Source organism: Pseudophryne corroboree, chromosome 6, assembly GCF_028390025.1.
Source record: "Pseudophryne corroboree isolate aPseCor3 chromosome 6, aPseCor3.hap2, whole genome shotgun sequence".
NCBI classification, from domain to species: Eukaryota; Metazoa; Chordata; class Amphibia; order Anura; family Myobatrachidae; genus Pseudophryne; species Pseudophryne corroboree.
Genome location: NC_086449.1, coordinates 362,798,604 through 362,826,438, shown reverse-complemented (window position 1 = coordinate 362,826,438; position 27,835 = coordinate 362,798,604). Strand labels below are relative to the sequence as shown.

The window sequence follows — 27,835 nt, the reverse complement described above, 5'->3', positions numbered from 1 at the left end:
GGGTACGCTTACCCAGGCTGCTGCCGAAGTCCAGGTGAGATTCTTCGCTCTGCAGTCACTGATATGATTAGCAGGGGATCTCCTCCTTCACAGACAGGGCGGCTGCGGCGTTCCGATGCGGAGCGCACGTTCCGGAGCTCACAGCCCGTCCGTGGCTCTTGCCCGACGTCCCGGCTTCCAGTTCTTTGCTAGGCCGCAACCTGGGAGGACCAGCGTCCACGGCCCTTGGCTTTGCGGCTCAGCGGGGGAGACTGCAGGGTCACAGGGCACACCCAGGTAGTGTGCAGAGCTACAGGGGTGCAAAATAACCCCAGATAGATGGCTTTTGCAAGGCTGTAAACGGAGGAGCTCTCCCCACACACAGCCTCCTCTCAGTTTGTCAGGCCACGCCCTCCTAAGTATACATTCTTGATATTCCAAGTAACATAGTAGATGCAGCCTTTAAGAGAACTTGGGCCTGATTCAGAGGTGGGCAGAATGAAAACATTGTGCGTAAGTGCCGATGCTTTTAGCCTGCGTCAACGACTCACTGCTCTTGCATCCCAGTGGTTACCACCAGGGGATGCATATTGATTTGCATGGAGCTTCATTTAATTTCTATAGGTGTTCCTGGGCAGTGATGGGTGGAGGGCGTCTAACGGCCCCAGGCATGTCATTGTCAGGGACTGCATTGAAAGACACATTTCCACTAGTAACTGCAGCCATGATCAGATGGACATTCGGAGCAACCCTAGGGTTGCTCTAATTTCCAATGATGTGGCTGATGTCTGATCAATGGTGCGTCTTTGTGCACACATATACGGATTTGCGCCATGGCTGGTGAGCATCTCAGTAGGACGCCAACTGACCGTGATATTAGCATAAAGATGCAGCTGATCCTGCAAATGCGTACACCACTGAATCAGGCCCTTAGTTGCCAGTAATAGACCTTTCAGAACTTGACATATGTTTTACCTGTTCAGATGAATTCTTTCTCTTTTATTAGCGGTATACAAAAGGACCCTGTTTGACAGAGAGAGGGGTAAATGTAGCATAGGAGAATGAGGCGTTCTATACTTAAGCTCACTCTGCCTCATACTTGGGGAGCATCAGCATGATCGTTATTAGTTTATACTTCATCAGAGATTCCATAGTGCAGTATAGCATAAATGATTACAGTAAACTTATAAGCAGAAAGACCGTTAAGCATAATAGCAAATACTTGAACCCAGCTGCTCATTATAGCAATGTGAGGTATAGTAGAGAATGAGTAGTGTACGAACACCAGTACCAGCACAAATTCATTGTCCGTAATTAAACAGATCAGCATTTGAACAAGAGTCAAACTTGACTAGGGACATAAGATCTGGCATTCTAGAATGATGAGATGGGGTGATGAGACAGTTGGAGCAAATGGGGCAGAATGGATATGGGGGATGGAGCCAGTGGCCATGGAAGTTTTGGAGAAGGTGGCAATAACATCAACAACCAACTGCTTCCTGAAATCCTTTTGAACTAAAGAAATCTGAGTATACTTTGGGGTCTGTTTACTAAGCCTTGGATGGAGATAAAGTGGATGAAGATAAGGTACCAGCCAATCAGCTCCTAACTGCCATGTTACAGGTTGTGTCTAAAAAAATTAGTTATGAGTGTATTGGCTGGTACTTTTTCTCTGTGCACTTTATCTCCATCCAAGGCTTAGTAAATAGACCCCTTTGTCCCAAGTGAAAATGTAAGCATTCTGGTGTTATGGAAATCACAAACTGGTGACAAGTGGTAGTAATACTGATGTATTATTTATTTCTCTGACGTCCTAGTGGATGCTGGGGACTCCGTAAGGACCATGGGGAATAGACGGCTCCGCAGGAGACTGGGCACATCTAAAGAAAGATTTAGGACTATCTGGTGTGCACTGGCTCCTCCCCCATGACCCTCCTCCAAGCCTCAGTTAGATTTCTGTGCCCGGCTGAGCTGGATGCACACTAGGGGCTCTCCTGAGCTCCTAGAAGAAAGTATAGTTTAGGTTTTTTATTTTCAGTGAGACATGCTGGCAACAGGCTCACTGCAACGAGGGACTAAGGGGAGAAGAAGCGAACCTACCTAAGTGGTGGTAGCTTGGGCTTCTTAGGCTACTGGACACCATTAGCTCCAGAGGGATCGAACACAGGACCCGACCTCGTCGTCCGTTCCCGGAGCCGCGCCGCCGTCCCCCTTACAGAGCCAGAAACAAGAAGGTGGTCCGGAAAATCGGCGGCTGAAGACTTCTATCTTCTCCAAGGTAGCGCACAGCACTGCAGCTGTGCGCCATTGCTCCTCATGCACACCACACACTGCGGTCACTGATGGGTGCAGGGCGCTGGGGGGGGGGCGCCCTGAGCAGCAATAATAACACCTTGGCTGGCAAAACTAACACCATATATAGCCCCAGAGGCTATATAGGTGTATATTAACCCCTGCCAGAAACGATAAAATAGCGGGAGAAAGCCAGCCGAAAAAGGGGCGGAGCCAACTCCCTCAGCACACTGGCGCCATTATTCCCTCACAGCTTCGCTGGAAGGAAGCTCCCTGGCTCTCCCCTGCAGTCCTGCACTACAGAAAGGGTAAAAAAGAGAGGGGGGGCACAATTTAGGCGCAATATATATATATTATAGGCAGCTATAGGGGAAAACACTCTGTATAGTGATATCCCTGTGTTATATAGCGCCCTGGTGTGTGCTGGCATACTCTCCCTCTGTCTCCCCAAAGGGCTTTGTGGGGTCCTGTCCTCTGTAAGAGCATTCCCTGTGTGTCTGCTGTGTGTCGGTACTGCTGTGTCGACATGTATGATGAGGATAATGATGTGGAGGCGGAGCAAATGCCTGTTAATGTGATGTCACCCTCTGCGGGGTCGACACCAGTGTGGATGGACTTATGGAAGGATTTACGTGACAGTGTCAGCTCCTTACATAAAAGGTTTGACGACATAGGACAGCCGGCTACTCAGCTTGTGCCTGTCCAAGCGTCTCAAATGTCATCAGGGGCTATAAAACGCCCGCTACCTCAGATGACCGATACAGAGGTCGACACGGATACCGACTCCAGTGTCGACGATGATGAGACGAGTGTACCCTCCAATAGATCCACCCGTTATATGATTGAGGCTATGAAAAATGTATTACACATTTCTGATGATACCCCAGGTACCACAAAAAAGGGTATTATGTTTGGTGAGAAAAAACTACCAGTAGTTTTTCCTGCATCTGACGAATTAAATGAGGTGTGTGAGGAAGCGTGGACTTCCCCAGATAAGAAATTGATCATTTCTAAACGGTTAATGGCTGCGTACCCTTTCCCGCCAGAGGATAGGTCACGCTGGGAAACACCCCCTAGGGTAGATAAAGCGCTGACACGCTTATCAAAGAAGGTGGCACTACCGTCTCCGGATACGGCCGCCCTAAAAGAACCTGCTGATAGAAAGCAGGAAAGTACCCTAAAAGCTATATACACACACACTGGCATTATATTGAGACCCGCTATTGCATCAGCTTGGATGTGCAGTGCTGCTGCTGCGTGGTCAGACTCCCTGTCGGAAAACATTGATACCATGGATAGGGACAATATTTTGCTAACGATTGACCATATAAAAGACGCGGTCTTATACATGCGTGATGCACAGAGGGATATTTGCCGGCTGGCATCAAAAATAAGCGATATGTCCATTGCCGCCAGACGGGGGTTATGGACTAGGCAATGGTCAGGTGACGCCGACTCCAAGCGGCACATGGAAGTTTTACCCTATAAAGGGGTGGAACTTTTTGGGGAAGGTCTTTCAGACCTCGTTTCCACAGCTACTGCTGGGAAATCGACTTTTTTGCCACAGGCTACCCCACAGCAAAAGAAAGCACCGTATTATCAGGTACAGTCCTTTCGGCCCCAGAAAAATAAGCGGGCTAGAGGCTCATCCTTTCTGCCGAGGGGCAGAGGAAGGGGGAAAAAGCTGCAGCACACAGCTAGTTCCCAGGAGCAGAAGTCCTCCCCTGCGTCCGGTAAGTCCACAGCATGACGCTGGGGCTATTCAGGCGGAATCGGGAACGGTGGGGGCACGTCTCAGGTTTTTCAGCACACAGTGGGCTCTCTCACAGGTGGATCCCTGGGTCCTTCAAGTGGTATCTCAGGGGTACAGGCTGGAATTCGAGACGTCTCCCCCCCGCCGTTTCCTAAAATCTGCCTTGCCGGCAACTCCCTCTGCCAGGGAGGCAGTGTTGGTGGCTATTCAAAACTGTATTCACAGAAATTGATTGTCAAGGTACCCCTCCTTCAGCAAGGAAAGGGTTACTACTCCACAATGTTTGTGGTACCGAAACCGGACGGTTCGGTGAGACCCATCTTAAATTTAAAAGCCTTGAACACTTATATCAAAAGGTTCAAGTTCAAGATGGAATCGCTCAGGGCGGTTATTGCGAGCCTGGAGGAGGGGGATTACATGGTATCCCTGGACATCAAGGATGCGTACCTGCATGTCCCCATTTACCCTCCGCTCCAGTAGTACCTCAGATTTGTGGTACAGGACTGTCACTATCAGTTCCAGACGCTGCCGTTTGGGTTATCCACGGCACCGAGGGTCTTTACCAAGGTAATGGCCGAAATGATGATACTCCTTCGCAAGAAGGGAGTTTTAATTATCCCGTACTTGGACGATCTCCTGATAAAGGCGAGGTCCAAAGAACAGTTGATAGTGGGGTTGGCACTTTCTCAGGAAGTGCTACAACAGCACGGCTGGATTCTAATCATTCCAAAGTCACAGCTGGTCCCGACGACACGTCTTCTGTTCCTGGAAATGATTCTGGACACAGACCAGAAAAAAGTGTTTCTTCCACTGGAAAAAGCCGAGGAATTGTCATCTCTGGTCAGAGACATCCTAAAACCAGGAAAAGTGTCGGTGCATCAATGCACACGAGTCCTGGGAAAAATGGTAGCTTCGTACGAAGCAATTCCATTCGGAAGGTTCCACGCAAGGACGTTCCAGTGGGACCTGTTGGACAAATGGTCCGGGTCCCATCTCCAGATGCAACAGCGGATAACCCTATCGGCCAGAACCAGGGTGTCGCTGCTGTGGTGGCTGCAGAGGGCTCATCTACTAGAGGGCCGCAGATTCGGAATACAGGACTGGGTCCTGGTGACCACGGATGCCAGCCTTTGGGGCTGGGGGGCAGTCACAAAGGGAAGAAATTTCCAAGGACTGTGGTCAGATCAGGAGATTTCTCTTCACATAAATATCCTGGAGCTAAGGGCCATTTACAATGCCCTAAGCCAGGCAAGACCCCTGCTTCAAAACCAGCCGGTACTGATCCAGTCAGACAACATCACGGCGGTCGCCCATGTAAACAGACAGGGCGGCACGAGAAGCAGGATAGCAGAAGTCTTCCAAATGCTGGTCAACCGGTGGGAAAAACCACAGGTAGACATGATGGCGTCCCGCCTCAACAAGAAGTTGACAAGATATTGCGCCCGGTCAAGAGACCCTCAGGCGATAGCGGTGGACGCTCTAGTGACACCATGGGTGTATCAGTCGGTTTATGTGTTTCCTCCTCTACCTCTCATACCCAAGGTACTGAGAATAATAAGAAGGCGAGGAGTGAAAACCATACTCGTGGTTCCGGATTGGCCAAGAAGAGCTTGGTACCCGGAACTTAAAGAGATGCTTACAGAGGACCCTTGGCCTCTGCCGCTCAGACAAGACCTGCTGCAGCAGGGACCCTGTCTGTTCCAAGACTTACCGCGGCTGCGTTTGACGGCATGGCGGTTGAACACCGGATCCTGAAGGAAAAGGGTATTCCGGAGGAAGTCATCCCTACCCTGATCAAAGCCAGGAAGGATGTCACCGCAAGACATTATCACCGCATTTGGCGAAGATATGTTGCTTGGTGTGAGGCCATGAAGGCCCCGACGGAGGAATTTCACCTGGGTCGATTCCTGCACTTCCTGCAAGCAGGGGTGACGTTGGGCCTCAAATTGGGGTCCATAAAGGTCCAGATTTCGGCTCTGTCGATTTTCTTCCAAAAAAAGAACTGGCTCACTGCCTGAAGTTCAAACTTTTGTCAAAGGAGTACTGCATGTTCAGCCTCCTTTTGTGCCCCCAGTGGCACCTTGGGATCTCAATGTGGTTTTGGCATTCCTGAAATCACATTGGTTCGAACCACTTAAGACTGTGGATTTAAAATATCTCACGTGGAAAGTGGTCATGCTGTTGGCCCTGGTGTCGGCCAGGCGGGTTTCAGAATTGGCGGCTTTGTCTTGTAAAAGCCCTTATCTGATTTTCCATATGGATAGGGCAGAATTGAGGACTCGTCCTCAGTTTCTCCCAAAGGTGGTCTCAGCTTTTCACTTGAACCAACCTATTGTGGTGCCTGCGGCTACTAGGGACTTGGAGGATTCCAAGTTGCTGGACGTAGTCAGGGCCCTAAAAATTTATATTTCCAGGACGGCTGGAGTCAGAAAGACTGACTCGCTGTTTATCCTGTATGCACCCACTAAGCTGGGTGCTCCTGCTTCTAAGCAGTCTATTGCGCGCTGGATTTGTAGCACTATTCAGCTGGCGCATTCTGCGGTAGGCTTACCGCAGCCTAAATCTGTAAAAGCCCATTCCACACGGAAGGGGGCTCATCTTGGGCGGCTGCCCGAGGGATCTCGGCTTTACAACTTTGCCGAGCAGCTACTTGGTCGGGGGCAAACACGTTTGCAAAATTCTACAAATTTGATACCCTGGCTGAGGAGGACCTGGAATTCTCTCATTCGGTGCTGCAGAGTCATCCGCACTCTCCCGCCCGTTTGGGAGCTTTGGTATAATCCCCATGGTCCTTACGGAGTCCCCAGCATCCACTAGGACGTCAGAGAAAATAAGAGTTTACTCACCGGTAATTCTATTTCTCGTAGTCCGTAGTGGATGCTGGGCGCCCATCCCAAGTGCGGATTGTCTGCAATACCTGTACATAGTTATTGTTACAAAAATCGGGTTTTGTTGTGAGCCATCTCTTCAGAGGCTCCATTTGTTATCATACTGTTAACCGGGGTTCCTATCACGTGTTATATGGTGTGATTGGTGTGGCTGGTATGAGTCTTACCCGGGATTCAAAAATCCTTCCTTATTGTGTCAGCTCTTCCGGGCACAGTTCCTAACTGAGGCTTGGAGGAGGGTCATAGGGGGAGGAGCCAGTGCAAACCAGATAGTCCTAAATCTTTCTTTAGATGTGCCCAGTCTCCTGCGGAGCCGCCTATTCCCCATGGTCCTTACGGAGTCCCCAGCATCCACTACGGACTACGAGAAATAGAATTACCGGTGAGTAAATTCTTATTTTATTAACAGTTTCTTATATAGCGCAGCAAATTTCATTGCGCTTTACAATTGGAAATAATTATATAACAAAACGGGGTAATAACAAACAGTCTATAGGGAAATAGGCATGGATACACAAGGATAGGTGCTACAGTATCTATTGTAATCCCCCAGCTTGCAAAGGTACTTGGTGGGCTGTATGATATCGTCATACAGCAATGATGAACCGGGGTCGGGAGGAAGGGAAAGTGAATAATGAGAAGACATGTGAGGATACTGTATGTGTGGACTGTGCAGAGTGGAAGCAATTTGATAGGAAGGTTTAGAAAGTTATGTGAGCATTTCTGGAATTTGATAAGCTTGCCTGAAGAGGTGAGTTTTCAGGGAACACTTAAAGGTTTGGAGACTAGAGGAGAGTCTTATTGTGTGTGGTTGGGCATTCCACAGAGTGGGTGCAGCATTAAAAAAGTCCTGCAGTCGTGAGTGGGAGCGAGTAATGAGTGTGGGTGACAGACGCAGATGACAGCGAAGAGGTCAGGTTTGGAGATATTTTGAGATTACCAAAGTGATGTACGTTGGTGTAGTTTGGTTAATGGCCTTGTGTGTGAGTAAAAGTATTTTATATTGAATACGGTAGAATAACAGGTTAAGATAAACGGCTTTATATAACTACCTTTTAAATCGAACAATAGGAACAGGTACAAAAAAAATATTCAAAAGCCATTGTGCTAAATTATTTACTGGAACATTTTCAGGAGTGCTGCTTGATCGCAAACAAGCAAGAGCTTGTCCCCACACCCATGCTTTACAGATGTATATATGTGACTGCCATGCACATAGTAGGCCTGATTATGTGGTGGGAGTAGAGCAAAAACAAACAAACAAACAAACAAACAAACAAACAAACAGGTAATTGTGTGCCTGGGCAAAACCATGCTGCACAGCAGGTGGGGCAGGTTTAAAATGTGCAGGGAGATTTAGGTTTGAGAGGTGAATATCCAGTCTACATTGTTGTGTAAAAATAAAGCTGTCCAGTATTTGTGGGCTGAATGCAAAAGCACCCAGTATTCACCCTGCATTCAAAAATAAATAAATGCATTTCCCCACCCCTTGCAGTGCAACATGGTAAGTCCAGTTGCACAGTTACTTGCTCTTTTTTGCTTTATCCCCACATCGGAATCAGGCCCAATGTGAAGAAGGACTTTCTGTCAGTGGAAACTATTGTGATATTTACTGGCCAAGCAAAATGTATTAACTCCTAGTACATGGTTAAAGAAATACTGAAAACCTGACCTGTTAAGTATTCAAATATTGTATAAAATGCCAGTTTTAGAACAGACTCCCGCTTTGACTATAAGTGAAAGAGTAAAATGCTTCCTTTCAACTAAAAAAAAATTGGGGGATTGCTTCCTTACATTGCTAGGCTGAATGAATAGCACAAGTGTATGAAGGAAACAAAAGTCGCAATAATGAACAGACCAGTGTCACAAGGGAGAAAATGCTTAGATTGTCCAGCAGTACCTACTGTTAATCATGCCCGGTGCATCACTGATGTAGTGCTAGGATCAAGAAATATGTGGTTTGAAATGGTAGGTTAATTAATTTACAAGGCATTTGGGGGATTTTTTGTCCTGATAGCCTGGTTAATGTTGTGATGTTCCATAGTTCATAACAGATCAATTTTAATATAGTTTTCTATCTTATAGCAAGTCCTGACAATGAGTAAATGGGCTTGCAGTTGATATACCATGGTTCAATATGCGAAAGTAGTTCTCTTGGCTTGAATTTGATGTCAAATTAATAGGTTATAATGAATGGGACAGCCAATTAAAGCTTTACACTGACCTAGCACCAATCTGTAGCCAATCAAAGAGTTATGGTTCATATTATCATTAAAATAAGTGAACACATCATCCATTACTTGAACTACAGTATTTTGTTCGTTTGACAGTTTTCTGAGTGCTGAAACAATCTTGGGATCATCAGAGTTTTATGTGAGTTTTCCAAGCAATTACAGTGGTCTACAAAAATATATATTTTTTCTTTCACAATAACATAATAAACTGAATCTAAATGTATTTTTTGTGCTGAATTTTAGTATGCATTTAGATTTTTTCCACCAGGCAGGGTTTTTTGTGTGTGACACGTTTAAAGTTTTATTAAATTAGTACTTGTGAAAGTCTAAATGATAAATACACACCTCATTCTGGCTGAGAAAAGAAAAAACAAATTTCCCGGCGCCAGCCAAATACCCAGTATTTAAACAACAGATTTGCCGCAGCTCTCACACAATAGGGAATACTCAACCCTTTTTAGAAACCAGCAAAAAAGATAGAAATTGAAAGCGCTGACAATCTGTATGTGTGTGTGTGTGTGTGTGTGTGTGTGTGTATATATATATATAGATATAGATATAGATATATAGATGTGTGTGTGTGTATATATATATATATATATATATAATATATATGAAATTGTTTTTATTTGTATCTTAATACCATAAACTTAGTAAAGTTTAAAACATCAAATCAGCAGAATAATTAAAAGCACATTGTTAATCCATTTTTCTATATATCCCATGTGAAAATCACTTTCTAGTTCTCAGAGACTATTCTCAGACTTTCTATTTAGATGTTACCTAAATTATATTACAATGTATCCAACCAGTCTCTGTAGAACAGAAAAGTCCACAGCTCACTTTCACTCTGCAACAGAGTAATTTACTCACTGTGTAATCACATACAATAAAATGCACATTTAAAAGCTGATATTAATCTAACTACAATAAATGGATTCTTTCACTCATGTAATTAAAATGACATTGCAATAACCATGCTGCAAAAGTTCTTGCTGTAAAGAAATAAAGTCACTGTTTTAAACGCTTTTAAACGCAGGCTTTAATCAGCAGATTCAGTAAGGACACGTTGAGGTCTTTGCTCAGACAGATGCTTTAATCAACGTATTTAATATTTTTTACTTGAATCCTCTATTGCAGAGCAGGAACAACTAGTCGCACCTTTAGTGCTTTTTTATAAACATGGCCATGTTTGTTTTTTAAAATATAGAACAACTTTACCCCTTTCACCGTCCGTGGATCAAATTTGCTGATCGGTGGGGCTCCCGGCTCAGCTAGCAAATTCCTTTTTAGTTGAGCCTTATCCGGAGGTCCGTATCCGTTCCACGTGGGGCAGTGGGGATGAGAACCAGTGTGCGTATCTGCTGACACCACTCAATACGCGTTTCTCCGCCTCACATCACCATCGGCAGCTTCCTCAGTTGATCATTCTGGCTGACCTAAAAAAGTTGTAGATAATGATTTTGTACATATTTTGCCTTTGGGATATCTCTCTTCTTTGCCCAGCAGTAGTCAGCCAGCATACTAGAACTCCATTTGCCTTGGTACCTCTTTTCCATCGTAGAAATCTGCTGATGGAAACACTGGCCATGCTAATCACTGGCAACCCCAAGATTTTCTGGGTTATGGTAAAATCTGTCCACAGTCAAAAGGCTGACAGTGTCTAGGTCGACATGCACAAGGTTGACATGTGAAAAAGGTCGATGCAGAAATGGTGAACACATGAGAAGAGTTTTTCATGTCTTTTTTTTTTATTTTGTGTCACAATTTATCTTCCAACACATGGAACCCCAATTAGTGTACCGCTTGCTCTCGTTTTGGACAAGGTGCATCGCTATGTTACTGCTGGCTCGGCACAGGTTAACATTCCCAATTGTAGTCCACGTGGATGGTAAAGTATGAAAGAGTTGAAACCTCCCCCCCCAAATAAATAAATAAATACTTGTGTCGACAATTGTCATGTCGACCATTTTACTCTGTCAACCTTTTGACTATGCCAACCATATGCATGTCGTCCATTTGGTGTTGACCTATTGATTCGACCTATCATCCGGATACTGATATTCTGAGAAGTCTAGGTGGGAGTCTAAGAAGTGAATTTTTAAAGACCTGTTGCATCCCATAGCTTTGTATGAACTCACTAGGTCTCTCACTATATCACAATAGTTTTTTGCTTTATGATTTCTAAGAAAACAAGAACCGATATTTTTGAATGACAGCTAGTATGCTTTTTCCAGTGGATTTAACTGTTCCTGAAAATGTTCATTATCCATTACTGATCTTATTTGTGGTCCTATAAAAATGTCTTTCAGTTTGACATTACTTACTTTTGGAAATTGTAGATTTCAAATGCATAAATGCAGCCGAGTTTTTATCTATTGCTTTTACAAATTATTTAATCAGTCCTAGTTTAATATGCAGTGGAGGTAAATACGCTTTTTCAGGATCCACTAAAGGGGTATTTAACACATTTTACTGCCTAGGAATAAGAGATTCATGTTTATGCCATTGTTTTCTAATGTCTATGTGTGTATGACAGATCATAAAGAACACTAAAATATAAAAAAAAAGAAAAGTAACTGTCACAAACACACTATGCCTGATGGAAACATTCTAAGCACATATTTGAATTTAGTATTTCAAACCGCACTATTCAGTTTTCTTGTGGAAAAAAAAATCATATTGAGAAGTGTTATCTTTTACTCAAACAAGCAAAGGACTTTCATGGTAACTATCTGCAGAAACGTAAGACAACTGATCAGAAGTTCATACACATGACAAAAGAAAAGTGCTGTTAACTCACCGAGAAATACTGTGCACCGCTCCCCCTAGCCGCCACACCGCTCACCTCAATCCGACTTTTTTAAAAGTCTGAAACGGGGCCAAATCCTGTCGGATTTGGCCTTGTTTCCGACAAAAGCATGTGGATTTGCGGCTATTCCGCCGATCCACGTGTTTTCCGACAAGTCGTGAATTCCTGACTTGTCGGGAAAAAACTGCCTCTAATAAATAAGTCGGAACCCCTTCCGACATATTTCTGTCGGAAGCTGCTGTCTTTTAGACAAGACGGCAGCTTCCGACACTTATTGAATACCCCCCTAAGGGATCAAGTAGTTGAAAACTGACTGAATGGCCGGTTTATTACAGTGTGTTTCTAGCTTTATACTTTGCTGCATTAGAAACCGCATTCATTTCTGTGTGAAATTAAGTTCACCTAATACTTAAATATCTCCTTCAGCACCTCACTTGTATTTGTAAGAAAAGGGTTATAAGCAATATAAGTCAATTATGGGCAGCCTAACATTCTTCAAGAGTCACATAAGCCCCCTAATCTTCAAAATTGTCACATTACCCTTTATACATTACCCTTTATCCCTGCACTATTTTTAATCAATACATTTACTTAAAAAGTAACACCAGCTAAAATAGTAATCAGTAGGTATTTTAATGTAATGTAAATAAATCCCACTGTATCAGCTGAAACAGTCACAACATGTCTGTTTCCATCTGTCATCCTTTGTTTTTAATGTACCCCATAAAAGAGAATGTCTGCTCAAATGTGTAAGTAGAACCAAAAATAGACTAACACTTTGCAGTGTACATAAATGGCCTGCCTGACAATTCCTTCTTATGTTGTAGTAAATGCAAAGTAAGTAGTCATGCAGCTATTTCACATGGAGGAAGGAGGGAGACCACATGTTGCAGACTTGGGTTCCTTGTGATCTCGTCTCTGTGTGTTGTGCGGAGAAAGTCTGGTAATGTGTAAATGAAGTTTTCCATCCAAAGAAGGTGATCCTGCTGTTATGGCACACTGCCTCACTTCTAATTCTATAAAAGCTGGGAGCAGTTAATCTGAGCAGGGCATAAAGCAGATAATAAGATTTAGGGAAATTGGAGCATAAAGGTGGAAAGACCTGAGGTTAAGTCTTTGCTGGATGCATATGGCTCATAATTGATTTAAGTGTTTCAGATATCATTATCAGACTTTTCAAATACATTCATGCTTTGTATTGCCTGAGACATGATACATCTAAGATGCTTAGGCATGCTAGAATTTTAAGCACACATCCGTTATGTTCCAGGAATGTTTTTAGAACAATATTCAGTGATCTTTGTCTTGTCAACAAAATTTATTTTTCTCACTCTCTTCTTAACTCTTTACTAACAGTCCGGAGCAATTTGTCACCATGTTCTGGAAGTTTGACCTGAACACAACGTCACATGTGGACAAGCTCCTGGAGAAGGAGGATGTCACCCTGCTGGAATTAATGGATGAGGATGACCTGCTCCAGGAGTGCAAGGCTCAGAACCAGCGGCTGCTGGACTTCCTGTGTCAGCCACAGTGCATGGAGCAGCTTGTCCAGCTGATCACACAGAAACCTCCTGCAGACATGGAGGAGAGAGTCCGCTTCAAGTGAGTAAAGTCCATTAATGAAAACCTCATTCCTGTCATAGATTGACTAACAGTGACATTGCAGAAAAATGTTAAATAAGCAATTGTCTTAAAAACGCAGATTAATGTGAGGCTGCCCTTTACAATATAGTTTGCATTTGTCAAAACCGGGTGTAGTATGGTATGCCGGCGCTCGGGCTCCCGGCGACCAGCATACCGGCGCCAGGAGCCCGACCGCCGGCATACCGACAGCGTGGCGAGAGCAAAGGAGCCCCTTGCGGGCTCGCTGCGCTCGCCACGCTGCGGGCACGGTGGCGCGCTACGCGCGCCACACTATTTTATTCTCCCTCCAGGGGGGTCGTGGACCCCCCACGAGGGAGAATAGTTGTCGGTATGCCGGGTGTCGGGATTCCGGCGCCGGTATACTGTGCGCCGGGATCCCGACATTCGGCATATAGAAGACCACCCGTCAAAACCATATTGTAACGGGTAGCCTCACATTAAAGTGAGTGGCCTACAGGTCCAATATTTTGCAGAAAGATTTGGATGAGTTATAGGTGATGGCCATGCACTTCATTTCATACATGTTCCATAGTCTTTTGAATACTGGCGAGTGGGGACAAATGAGCATTTCCAGTCAGTCTCTGACTGGCAAGGGATGGAGACAATATGCTGTATTAGTTTGTTGTTGAGAGGATGGTGAGGGTATGATATTTTGGATAGAGAGGGACATCTTCCTGGAGCATTGAGATTATGAAAAAAAGGGAATTGTGTATTTCTAGTCTGGACTGCCAGTGCTGGAGTATGTTAGGTAAATGTTTTTGTAATTATTACAACTTTAATGTTACACCAGGTACCCTAACATAGCCTGCGAGCTGCTCACATGTGACGTGCCACAGATCAACGACAAGTTAGGTGAGGACGAGCACCTCCTGAACATCCTATATGACTTCCTACGACAAGAGCCGCCCTTGAACCCGCTGCTGGCCAGCTTTTTCAGCAAAACTATTGGCTACCTGATCGCTAGGAAAACTGAACAAGTAAGACTGGCTCATCTGTTTTTGTGTACGACTGTTAAGACATAATTATGTTCTAGATGTGGCAATATAAAGACTTCTCAAATTAAAGTGAGTGTTATATTTTCTTGCAGTGTTATTTGAGGTTTCATTATTTTTAGGGTGAATTTGTTTCTGTTCTGCATCTTTTGTAAGTTCCCTGTTTGGAAATTCAGGAGTATTGAAGGACTTGTAGCCAATCAGAGCATAGTAATATTATCAGCATTGTAGAATATTATTTTAGGAAATGAATATGCTGATGTAGTGGGAGGCAATGAGGTTTTAGTATGATTGTGTGAGGACAAGGCTGCATATAAGGAAAGGAATGGAGGCAAGGGGAGACTGCAGTGTGAGAGTGACATAGGCCCAGATGTATTAAGCCTTAAAAAGTGATAAACTGGAGATGGATAAAGAGTGATAAATGACCAGCCAATCAGCTTCCTAACGTCCATGTTACTGGTTGTGTTTGAAAACTTACAGTTAGGAGCTGGGTGGCTGGTACTTTATTACCCTCTATCTGTCTCCATCTTGTTAAGGCTTAATACATTTGGGCCATAGTGAACAGCAGGGTGCTCAGCAGCAGCAGTGGGAGAGGTTCCTGTAGAACTGATGTAGAAAGACAAACGCACCTCTGCATTAAACTATTCATTCCATTTTTGTCCTAGCTCCATTTTTACAAAAAACGTTATCGCTCTGTATGCTAACAGTGATTTACTTACAGTGATTCTAGGGTTAATAAATAATCAGATCTGTATTAAACCAGTTCAGATCAGTTTGTAGTCAGTCGTGCTTGTAGTATACACACCTTATCTATCATATGTACTATGGCCCTAATTTAGACCTGATTGCAGCAGCAAAATTGTTCTCTAATGGGCAAAACCATGTGTAGAGAGAGTTAGATTTGGGTGGGGTGTGTTCAACAATAATCCAAATAACCCAGAAATCTAAATTTCTCTGCACATGTTATATCTGCCCCCCCTGCAGTGCACATGGTTTTGCCCATTAGAGAACAATTTTGCTGCTGTGATCAGGTCTGAATTAGGCTCTATACTCAGTCATGTAGCTATGGAATGTCCTATCAGTGCTGTTGATTAACTTTGCTTGTTCTAGGTCATTGGGTTTCTGAGGAAGAAGGAAAAGTTCCTAATGCTGGTGCTGAAACACATTGGTACTTCGGCTATGATGGACTTGTTGCTTCGTCTCATTAGTTGTGTAGAGCCGGCTCCGCTGAGACAAGAAGTACTAAACGTGAGAGCTATCAAATGCATGTTACATTCAGTCACTAACCAAGACATGGGACTATGGGCCTAATTCAGACCTGATCGCTGTTGTGCGAAATCGCACATCGGCCGACTATCGAATCACTGCTCATGTGTATGGATCGCAATGCGCACATGAGAGTCCAAACTGCAAAAGCATCGTGTAAAAAATTTTGATCGCTTTGCGTACGCAAGTTGATTGACAGGAAGTGGATGTTTGGAGGTGGTAACCGGCTGTTTTCTGGGAGTGTCCGGAAAAACGCAGGCGTTCCCAAGCGTTTTCATGGAGGGTGTTTGTCAGCTCAGGCCCAGATCACCCTGTTTCTATCACACTGTAGGAGTAGGTCCTGAACTACGCACAGACTGGAAAAATCATTAGATGGTGAGTGAGTTGCGAACGGATTTACAGATGCCCGCTGTCTGGCGAAGTTTTCGCACGGCATACGCATGCATTCGCACACTTGCACAGGGCGGGTTTTCACTCTCTATGGACAGCGACTATCTGATCGCAGACCTCTGCAAAATCGCAGAGGAGCGATCAAGTCTGAATTAGGCCCCATGTTGGGCAGCACAAATAATTTATTTTTACCAGATTGTGTTAGGAGGTATAGAGACAAATATCTTGGGATGAAGCAGAGCTTCTCTAAGCATCTATTTTTATCTGTATACGTCTGTTTGACTTGGAACAGCTGTGTGAACAGAGTAGACACCTAATTAGAGATGAAGTTAAGAAATCTTTAGTTCTTTGTCTTAAATGCAGCAGAAGCATTAATCCCGAAATATTGGAAAGGGAAATATAAACCCCTAATAGATGAATAGTCAAAATTTGCTGCTTACTGCATTTGTGTTCTTACCCTTGTTACACAGCACCTTGGCTATGTTCACAGACTGCACTGTTTTCATAAGGCTTTCTAATTGGTTTTGGAACATGGCAGCAAGGATATGTATTCATTCAGCCACAAGAGCATTCGTGAGATCAGGAACTAATGTTGGGGAGATGATCTCTAGCTCACCGTCGGCACTACAGTCCTTCCAAAGATGTTTGATGATGATAAGTTAGGGGCCAGTCATGATGAGCAAACCATTTTTGATGGATCTTGCCTTGTGCGTGGCATTGTTATGCTGAAACAGGAAAGGGCCTCCCCCAAACTTGTCTCAAAGTTTGAAGGACACGTTTCTCTAGAATATCAAGGTTTGCTATAGCATAAAATTTTCTATTGCAGGAACAAGGGCCCAGGACAAACCTTGAAAAGCAGCCCCAGACCATATTTCCTCCTTCACCAAACTGTACTCTACAGTTGCCAGTACACATTTTCCTGGTAATCGCCTAACCCGATACATTTTTCACATTACCTCAAGAGAAAACATTTACACTGCTCCAGAGTCCAAAGGCTGTGTGCTTTACACCATTCCACTGATATGCGACATTATACATGGTGATCAGAGGCCTGTGTGCAGCTGCTTGACCATGGAATTGCATTTCATGAAACTCTTGAACCCAATCCATGAAACTCATGAGTACCACTTCCTGTGCTGACATTGCTACCAGATTCAGTTCCGGAACCCAGTAGTGAGGCTTGTAACTGAGGAAAGATTATTTATTTTCTTCACAGTACTTGTTTCCTAGACTTTTTCCACAATAAAAGCTCTTACAGTTGTGCAGGTCAGCTCTAGCCGGGGACGGGCAACAATTTGCTGAACTGACTTGTTGGAAAGGTGGCATCCTATGTCTGTGTAATGTTAATTGTCACTGAACTCTTTAGTATAACCCAGAGGTTCCCAAACTGTGTGCCGTGGCTCCCTAGGGTGCCTTGGGACACTTGCAGGGGTGGCCTGGGTTGGTGGTCCAGGACCAATTCAAATTATTCAGGGTCAATATAATAGGCAAAACAGTGCTGGTGGCTGCCAGTCATTAAATATGTGGCCAAACAGAAGCAAATCTTGTCCCTCACCACACAACTGACCCTAAGTATGACATATAAACGCGATCTACTTAATGTAATATTTCTTTCTAAATTTCTCAGTAAGAAATTTTTTGGCCTAGGGGTGCCGTGAAAAAAATTCTGATATTCTAGGCCGCCGTGATTCAAAAAAGTTTGGAAACCACTGGTATAACCTGTCAAGAATAGGTGTGGTTAACATAGAAACCCACTAATTATGAAAGGTGTGCACATACTTTGTGTGTATGAGCAGTGCTTAAAGTGATCCTAGAGAGGTGTTGGAACTCACCCCTCCACGCTAGTGAAATAAAGGGATTGCGTGCACCGCAAAAAAAGCGGCGTGGCCCTTGAAAGGAAAGGGGCGTGGTAACCCAATAGTAACCCCAATTCAAATTACGCCGCGCAGTAGCACAATCTTATTCACATTACACCACATATTAGTGTCCTTTATTCATGTTATGACACACATTAGTGAACCTTATACACAAATCCAATAGTAGTAGCACTGCAAATACACAATGCCCACAGCAATAGTGCCACTTTTGCAATACCCACTGTAGTGGTATTGCCCACAGTTGTGGTGCCCCTTATGTAGAGCCCATAGTATTGGTGCCCAAAGTAGTAGTGTCCCTTATGTCCCCAGGAGTGATGCCCCTTATTAAGTGCCCCCTATGCAATGCTCTCATTAGTATTGCCCCCAGTAGTTATGTCCCACTGTAGATATGCCCGCAGTTGGTGTGCCCCCCCGTAGTAATGCCCCCAGTTGGTGTGCCCCCATTAGTTATGCCACCAGTTGGATTTCCCCCCAGTAGTTATACCCTCAATGCCCCCGTAGTTATGCCTCCGGTTGGTGTAGCCCCAGTTGGTGTCCCCCCAGTAGTTATGCCCCCAGTTTGCTTGCCCCCCAGTAGTTATGCCCCCAGTTTGGTTTGCCCCCAGTAGATATTCCCTCTAGTAGGTTTGCCCCCAGTAGGTTTGTCCCCTGTTTGTTTGCCTACCAGTAGATATGCCCCCAGTAGGTTTGCCCCCAGTAGTTATGCCTCTAGTTTGTTTGCCCCCAATAGATATGCCTCTAGTTCCCCCCTCTAGAAGTGCTGCTTTCACACACAAAAAAATACAACAAAAAAATACTCGACAGCCCCACTCCTGCTTCCGGACCGCAGCCTCTGCCTGGCACCCGCTCCTCGCAACTATGAGAGAGACGTCATGATATCATAGCGCCGCACAATGCCTGAGCCGGAAGCCGGAGCTTAAGAGTGAGGGGGGAAAGAGCCGGTGCCCACTGGTAACACAGTCTCAGCGGGCGCCCGGCATTTCCCTAGGTTAGGTGAGCCAGACTGTCTCCAAATCGAACTGGCGGAGCGCAGTTCCGCCCCATTCCGGCTCACTTTAACCTCTGAGTATGAGTATTATTATGAATAACATAAATCTCACAAGATGCCAGCACACAGTGTACAGATAAATTCATTTATTAGAGGATATCCAAGTCCAGTAGAATGTAGTCATAAAGTCGACATTTTGCATAAACCGGCAGCGGAGGTTTAGGGTTAGGCTGTGAGAGTGGTGGTTACAGTTAGACACAGAGGGGTGATTAGATTTAGAGGTTAGGATTAACAATACTCACCATCAAAAGTCATCAGGATGTCACTGCTGGAACCGCCATACCATGTAAGTCACTACTAGACTCCGGGCGACATTTCGTCAACATTCTATTCGTGTAGAAGTTTCATCAGTGTCAACCTGATGAATGTTGACACGATAAATGTCGACAAATATAAAACCCCCACTTCAAATCTAGATAATCAGGTACACAAAACATATTAAACTCCTTGCATTTTGTTATACCTAGCATGCTCTTCCCAGAAATTTGTGCCAGCTGGGCGGCATTAAGATGTAGGTAGCTGGATGAACATAGACATAATTTTTAAAGTATGTTGCATACATTGCCCACTAACTGATTGGACACAGGAAATGGATGCTGAGACATAGTGCAAGTCTGCCCTTCTCCGTCTACCTTCTCTGCAGTGTTCCCGCTGCCCATATGGCATCCTGCCTCTTAACGCGGGGAAGTGTTCTCTGATACTGTGCTTTTCATAGTAACATAAGCACAGTGCTACTCTGATTTGGGCCGTCAGGCCCCTGGAGCAGGACAGTGCTGCTGTCATATAAAAACAGCCAGGTGGAGCGCTTGTGAAAATTTTCAGGACGAGAACACTGCTTAGTTTACTGGACATGGATATACGGGGGTATTCAATGCATGTTGGATCCTCTCCGACGGGGAGGATCCGCCAGTGCAGTATTCAATTCTTGGACAATTCCTACAGGTTTTGCCCGTTTTTTTAGACAATGCTGATCCAACTTTTTTTAAACTGGCCAAAATCCTGTCTGAATTGGGCGCGAATTTGACAAAACCCGTGGCTGTCGGAAATACCGGCACTATTGAATAGACCCCATAATCTGATAAACAAACGTCACTATTACTACCGCCTGCTGGCCTTGTATCTGGACAGGAGTTTGACAATCCCCAGGATTTGCAAGATATATAGATATATATGATATATATATATATAAGTTTTTGTTGGTTTCAGAAATGGTTCCTTCATTTTCGTTTCTCTATAATATGTCTGCATGTTTCATTTGGAATTTCCTTCTAATTTCAATGGGAATTGCACTAGAGCACATTAAAGCTGTGTGCAAATATAGATTAAGCACTGTTTTTGAATTTGCAAAATTTGGATTTGAATTTAATGTAATAGCAAATATTTTATTAAATGCATAAAATATTGTGTCATGGCATATTCTTTCTGTCATTGTGCTCCATATAAAATGCAACCTGCGAATACTGCCTGCCAATTAGCATGAATCCTATAATCTAGACACGTTTGTCTCATGTTATGCTGCATAGGTCATTGGTGTCTTTGTAGCATATCATATGTATGCCTCACTACTTTCCTAGCAGATTTCTGACGTTCTGTTCCACACTCCTTAGTGGAATATAAAGCACTTGTGTGGGCCAGCCGTATATGTAAACCACCTTAAACATGCTTGGGATGGGCATATGAATATCCTTATAAAGAATTAAGGTTCAAAAAGGGTTGAGATTACCTAAAGGATAAAAAAAAGGGGCAGACTAGATGGGCCAAGCGGTTCTTATCTGTCGTTAAATTCTATGTTTCTATGTGTGCTATAATACTGCACGGTTAAACTTTTCTGTCTATGATTTCAGTGGCTGAATGAAGAGAGGCTCATTCAGAGATTGATAGATCTCATCCACTGCAGTGAGGATGAGGATGTAAGTATCCTGTCTGTGAGCTTCCATCATGTCCATTAGCGTAAAAGTGTAGATTGCTGGGACAGCATAGCTAACATCTGAGCACAAACATCTCCTGTGTCTATCTATACACGTTATTCCTTGTTCACTCAGAGCTTTGCCTGAAATTTGGCCAGAACTGTCCTTGGCACTGATTCCTATGTATGCCTGGGATTTTATTTTGTCTGTAAAGTCCAGCCTTATTGCCTTTATTTTTCTGCATATGTATTCATGTGCAAACTTAATAAGCTCTTTCATCAATAAGAACCTCCATATCCTGCTTCTGAAACAATTGGCCTCTTCATATCTCCCTTCATACTAAAATAAAACTAGAGGATCTGATGTTTTTGCAAAAATCTTTAGAGAATAACCTCCGAAACAACTATAGCAAATTGTTTGTCCCATCTTGAGTTTGCCAGATTTGTTACTATTCCAAGAATGGTTTTGCCATTTTGCTTATGCAAGTACTGTTTCCTAAAAATCTTTTATTTTAATATTTGTATTTATTTATTTTGTATTAAAGCAGTCATAAAGATTGTTCTATTTTGTTGAGCTCAATTTGCTGTTATATGCTGATGAATGAGACCTAGGACTTTATTTATGAAGTGTCCTTATTTACTTGTGAGTGCCACTTGAAGCTGTGTTGCTGAAGGCATAAGGCCAGTATCTCTCTGTCTTGTACAAGCCTCTTGCAGCCACTGGCCCATTTTGAATATTGCAAGAGTTGTAATTTAGTGGCAGCTGTAGTCTAACTGGTTGGTTGGCAATGAATGAGGGTGTCTGGATGTCTGTACTGTGCTGCAATCATTTTTATCTTATGGTAAGTTATTTTATTTTTATTTTTTTTGGTCTTGGTTTTTTTCAGAGACAGTCCAATGCATCCCAGACTTTATGTGATCTCATCCGGCTAAGCAGGGATCAGTGCAGTCAGATGCAGGAAATACTGGAGATTGATCCATTGTTGGTAACACTTGAATCGTGAGTGTTAAGCACTTTACACCTAAATTTATAAACTTTCTATTTCATCCTAGAGGATGTTGGGCCGCTCAAAGAACCATGGGGTATAGACGGGATCCGCAGGAGACATGGGCACTTTAAGACTTTCAAAAGGGGCGTGACCTGGCTCCTCCCTCTATATCCCCCACCAGACTCAGTTTTAGAAATGTGCCCGGACAAGACACAGGGCACTAGGAGGAGCTCCTAGAGTTTCTCTGAAAGACTTAATGTTAGCTTTTTTATTTTGGGGAGATCTGCTGGCTACAGACTCCCTGCTTCGTGGGCAAGAGGGGAGAGCAGTCTAGACCCACTTCTGATGAGTTCCAGGGCTCTGCTGCTGCTGACAGGATGCCTTCAGCTCCTGAGGGGAGACGAACGCCGGGCTCTCCTGGATGCTCCCTCCCACAGCTTGCCGTCCCCCCTCTTCAAGCCAGAAGTCAGAAGACCGGTGAGTATAAGAAGAAAGAAGACTACTCTTCATCTTTCAAGACGGCATTGTAGAGGTACCGCACAGCGGCTATGCACAGTGCGCGCCATGCACACGCTGAGTACACACCGCTGGGTGCAGGGCGCTGGGGGGGGGGGGCGCCCTGGGGTGCATATATTACCTCATATATAAGGCTGGCATAATCCTATAGTGCCCTGGCACTGCCCGCTAACCCCCGCCGGCATATAATGAAATAATAAAAGTGGGAAGAAGCGCGCCATGTTGGGGGGCGGAGCTTCTTCCTCACTGCTCACTGGCGCCATTTCCTCCTCCACAAACTGAAGTCGCTGGTCCTTCCTCTCCGCAGCAAGTACCAGGGGGTTAAAAAAACATAGAGGGGGCATATTTATTTATATCAAACAAGCGCAGACAGCTCTGGGACATCTTGGTGTTCACAGACCTGCTTATTTGGCGCTGGGGTGTGAGCTGGCTATTTCCCTATGTGTTCCCTCAGTGCTTGGTGTGTGTGCTGTCTCTCAGGTGTCGACATGTCGGAGGCTGATTATTCCTCTCCGGGGGACAATTTGTTGGGGACACCAAATGTTTGGGAGTGGCCCTGTTGGCACTGCCGACTGCAGATTGGTTAACTACTTTGAATGCTTTGCATGCTAGTGTCACATCATTAAATCAAAAGTTTGATGAGTCTGCGTCTCAATCCCAGGTGTGGAAGAGAACAGTAGAGGACGCTTTATTACAGTGGCAAGACCCTGCAGGGTCACACAAACGTAGTTTTGACCAATTAGTTGATACAGGTACCGACACGGACTCTGATGCCGATGTCGATTATGCTGATGTCAGATTAGATCCAAGATTGGCTAAGAGTATTCAGTATGATTGTAGCTGTTAAAGATATCTTGAATATTAATGAGGACCCTATTACACCTGAAACCAGGGTCCTGATTTACAAGGAGAAAAAGCGCTCGGTTACTTTTCCTCCTGGTTTTGAACTGAACGCTCTCTTTGATAGCATTAGAAATAACCCTGATAAAAAGTTTCAGATTCCTAAAAGAATCAACGTGGCATACCCTTTTCCCGAGTCGGATAGGGACCCGTGGGAGAATCCCCCCACTGTAGACAAAGCCCTGGCGCGTTTGTCTAAACAGGTAGCCCTCCCTGCAGCTCAGTCGACGGCCCTTAAGGAGCCGGCGGACCGTAAGCAGGAGGCTACCCTGAAGGCTATTTTCACTACTACAGGGACGTTGCTCAGGCCTCTTATTGCATCCGCGTGGGTCAGTAGTGCTATTGAAAAGTGGGCGGACACTTTGTCTTCTGATTGGGAGAATCTAGATAGAGATTCCATCCAGGTGACGCTGGGTTATATTAGAGATGCAGCTGCATACTTGAAAGAGGCTGTACGTAACGCTGGTCTCCTTAGTGCTAAGGCGAATGCTATGTCCATTGCGGCTAGACGTGCGCTTTGGACTCATCAGTGGAATGCTGACGCTGATTCTAAAAGGAATATGGAATCCCTTCCCTTTAAGGGAGGAGAACTTTTTGGTGAAGGCCTTACTGATTTAGTATCAGCGGCTACCGCTTGTAAATCTACCTTCTTGCCCTCGGTTCCTACGCAGTAAAAGAAACAGCCAAATTATCAAATGCATTCCTTTCGGCCCAACAAGTATAGAAGGGGCCGAGGCAACTTCTTTCTGGCTACCAGAGGTAGAGGAAAAAGGGCACCCGCCTCCTCGGGTGTCCAGGAGCAGAGGTCCTCCGCGACTCCTGCTAAACCCACCGCATGACGCCGGGTCCCTCTTACAGGGACCCGCTCCGGTGGGGGCACGTCTCAGGCTTTTCAGTCAGGTCTGGGTTCGCTCGGGTCTAGACCCTTGGATGTTGAAGATTGTATCCCAGGGGTACACACTGGAGTTTCAAGATGTGCCCCCTCGCCGGTTTTTCAGATCAGCCTTGCCAGCTTCACTGCAGGAAAGGGAACTTATCTGCGGTGCAGTACAAAAATTGTGTATAAATCAGGTTGTGGTCCCGGTACCTCTAGATCAGCAGGGGCAGGGCTTTTATTCAAGCCTGTTCGTGGTGCCGAAGCCGGACGGCTCGGTGAGACCTATTCTCAACCTGAAATCTCTCAACTTATTCCTAGAGAAATTCAAATTCAGGATGGAGTCTCTCAGAGCGGTGATCTCCAGTCTGGAGGAAGGAGAATTCATGGTTTCCTTGGACATAAAGGACGCTTACCTTCATGTCCCCATTTATCCTCCTCACCAAAGTTTCCTGAGGTTTGCTATCCAGGATACGCACTACCAATTTCAGACGTTGCCGTTTGGTCTGTCCACGGCTCCGAGGATTTTTACCAAAGTAATGGTAGAAATGATGGTTCTCCTGCGCAGGCAGGGAGTTACAATTATCCCGTACTTGGACGATCTCCTGATAAAGGCGAAGTACAAAGACAAGTTGTGACAGGACATTGCACTGTCCATGTCAGTTCTGCAACAGCACGGCTGGCTCCTGAACTTGCCAAAATGACAGTTGATCCCGACAACCCGATTGGCGTTTTTGGGCATAATTCTGGACACGGTCCAGCTGAAGGTTTTTCTCCCTGTGGAGAAAGCTCTGGAAATTCAGAGTTTGGTAAAACTCTTATTGAAACCGAAAACGGTTTCCATTCATCAATGCATTCAATTGCTGGGAAAGATGGTGGCGGCATACGCGGCCCTCCAATTCGGGAGGTTCCAGGCCAGAGTGTTTCAGTGGGATCTGTTGGACAAGTGGTCCGGATCCCACCTACATTTACACCGGAAGATAATTCTCTCTCTCAACACCAGGATCTCCCTCCTGTGGTGGCTCAACAGCTCTCACCTCCTTGCAGGACGTCGGTTCTGGATCCAGGACTGGATCTTAGTGAGCACGGATGCAAGTCTCCGAGGTTGGGGAGCAGTCACTCTGGGGGTGACCTTCCAGGGAAGATGGTCAAGTCCAGAAACTCATCTTCACTTCAACCTTCTGGAACTGAGGGCCATTTACAACGGCCTTCTACAAGCGGAACATCTTCTTCGAAACCTGCCGGTTCTGATCCACTCGGACAATGTCACGGCAGTAGCTTACATAAACCGCCAAGGCGGCACAAGAAGCAGAGCGGCAATGGCGGAAGCCACAAAGATTCTTCGCTGGGCGGAGAGGCATACAAGCGCTCTGTCGGCAATATTCATTCCGGGAGTGGACAACTGGGAAGCAGACTTCCTCAGCAGACACGACCTGAATCCAGGAGAGTGGAGCCTCCATCAGGAGGTCTTCACGCTGCTAACAAATCGATGGGGGTTCCCCAAATAGACTTGATGGCGTCTCGCCTCAACAAGAAACTTCCGAGGTATTGTTCCTGGTCCAGGGACCCTCAGGCGGACGCGGTGGATGCACTGACAACACCCTGAGTGTTCCCCTCATTGTATGTGTTCCCTTCGGTTCCTCTCATCCCAAAGGTGCTGAGGCTTCTAAAAAGAACAAGCATACCGGCGATCCTTGTGGTCCTCTGACTGGCCAAGGAGAACTTGGTACCCGGATCTTCTGACGTTACTGGTCGACGATCCCGGGCCTCTTCCTCTGCGCGAGGACCTGCTGCGGCAGGGGCCGTTCGTCTATCAAGACTTACAGCGGCTACATTTGACGGCATGGCGGTGGAATGCCAGATTTTAGCCCAAAAGGGTATTCCCAGTGAAGTCATACCTACTCTTATCCTTGCCAGGAAGGGTTATTACGTCGAAGCACTATCACCGTATTTGGAGGAAATATATTTCCTGGTGCGAGTCCAAGAAAGCTCCTGTGGAGAAATTTGACCTTGGACGTTTTCTCCATTTTCTACAAAATGGTGTGGATGCGGGCCTTAAATTGGGCTCCATTAAAGTGCAGATTTCTGCTTTGTCCATTTTCTTTCAGAAACAATTGGCCTCACTTCCTGAGGTGCAGACCTTTGTGAAAGGGCTGTTGCATATCCAACCTCCTTTTGTGCCCCCTGTGGCACCTTGGGACCTTAACGTGGTGTTATCGTTCCTTCAGTCACATTGGTTTGAACCTTTACGTAAAGTGGAGTTGGAATTCCTCACTTGGAAGGTTGTCATTTTAATGGCATTGGCATCCGCTAGGCGGGTGTCAGAGTTGGCGGCCTTGTCTCACAAGAGCCCTTATTTGATCTTCCATGAAGATCGTTTTGAGTTAAGAACTCTGCAACAATTTCTGCCAAAGGTGGTTTCCTCTTTTCATATTAACCAACCTATTGTGCTGCCAGTGGCTACTGGCGCTTTGGCTGTGAATAAGTCTCTGGATGTGGTCAGAGCCTTGAAAATCTATGTAGCCAGAACGGCTCCATTGCGTAAAACAGAGTCTCTGTTTATTTTATACGCTCCCAATAAGATTGGATGTCCTGCTTCCAAGCAGACCGTTTCACGCTGGATTTGTCAAACAATTCAGCAGGCTCATTCCGTGGCAGGCTTGCCGTTACCGAAATCGGTGAATGCCCATTCCACTAGGAAGGTGGGCTCCTCCTGGGCGGCTGCCCGGGGTGTCTCGGCATTGCAACTTTGCCGAGCTGCTACTTGGTCGGGGTCAAACACGTTTGCTAAGTTTTACAAGTTTGATACCTTGGCCGATGAAGACCTTAGTTTTGGTCTATCGGTGCTGCAGAGTCATCCGCACTCTCCCGCCCGTTTTTAGAGTTTTGGTATAATCCCCATGGTTCTTTGAGCGGCCCAACATCCTCTAGGACGAAATAGAAAATAGGATTTTGAATACCTACCGGTAAATCCTTTTCTATGAGTCCGTAGAGGATGTTGGGCGCCCGTCCCAGTGCGTACTGTATCTGCAGTGTAGTTCTGGTTAAACACAGTTGGTGTTATGGTTTTTTCAGCTTCTTGCTGAATCTTGTTCATGTCCGTTGACATGTGTTCAGTTATCTGCCATGTTGTACGGCATGCTTATGGCGTAAGCTGGTGTTGTGCTCACCTTTGTTGTTAAATCCTTTCCTCGAAATGTCCGTCTCGCCGGGCACAGTTCCAAACTGAGTCTGGTGGGGGATATAGAGGGAGGAGCCAGGTCACGCCCCTTTTGAAAGTCTTAAAGTGCCCATGTCTCCTGCGGATCCCGTCTATACCCCATGGTTCTTTGAGCGGCCCAACATCCTCTACGGACTCATAGAAAAGGATTTACCTCTAGGTATTGAAAATCCTATTTTCTCTAACGTCCTAGAGGATGCTGGGACTCCGTAAGGACCATGGGGATAGATGGTCTCTGCAGGAGACATGGGCACT

General features: G+C 45.2%; 1 protein-coding gene across 5 annotated transcripts in view; it reads left to right on the top strand.

Moving 5' to 3' along the window:
* Positions 1-27,835, top strand: part of PPP6R2 (protein phosphatase 6 regulatory subunit 2) — a 355,372-nt gene that overhangs the window by 174,032 nt on the left and 153,505 nt on the right. For all 5 annotated transcript variants that reach the window (XM_063926667.1, XM_063926669.1, XM_063926668.1 and 2 more), the window contains exons 3-7: positions 13,315-13,560; positions 14,393-14,579; positions 15,705-15,842; positions 21,020-21,085; positions 21,969-22,081. In XM_063926667.1, the coding sequence (XP_063782737.1) occupies positions 13,334-13,560; positions 14,393-14,579; positions 15,705-15,842; positions 21,020-21,085; positions 21,969-22,081 (731 nt within the window). In that variant the 5' untranslated portion in view covers positions 13,315-13,333. The remainder of the gene's footprint in view (positions 1-13,314; positions 13,561-14,392; positions 14,580-15,704; positions 15,843-21,019; positions 21,086-21,968; positions 22,082-27,835) is intronic.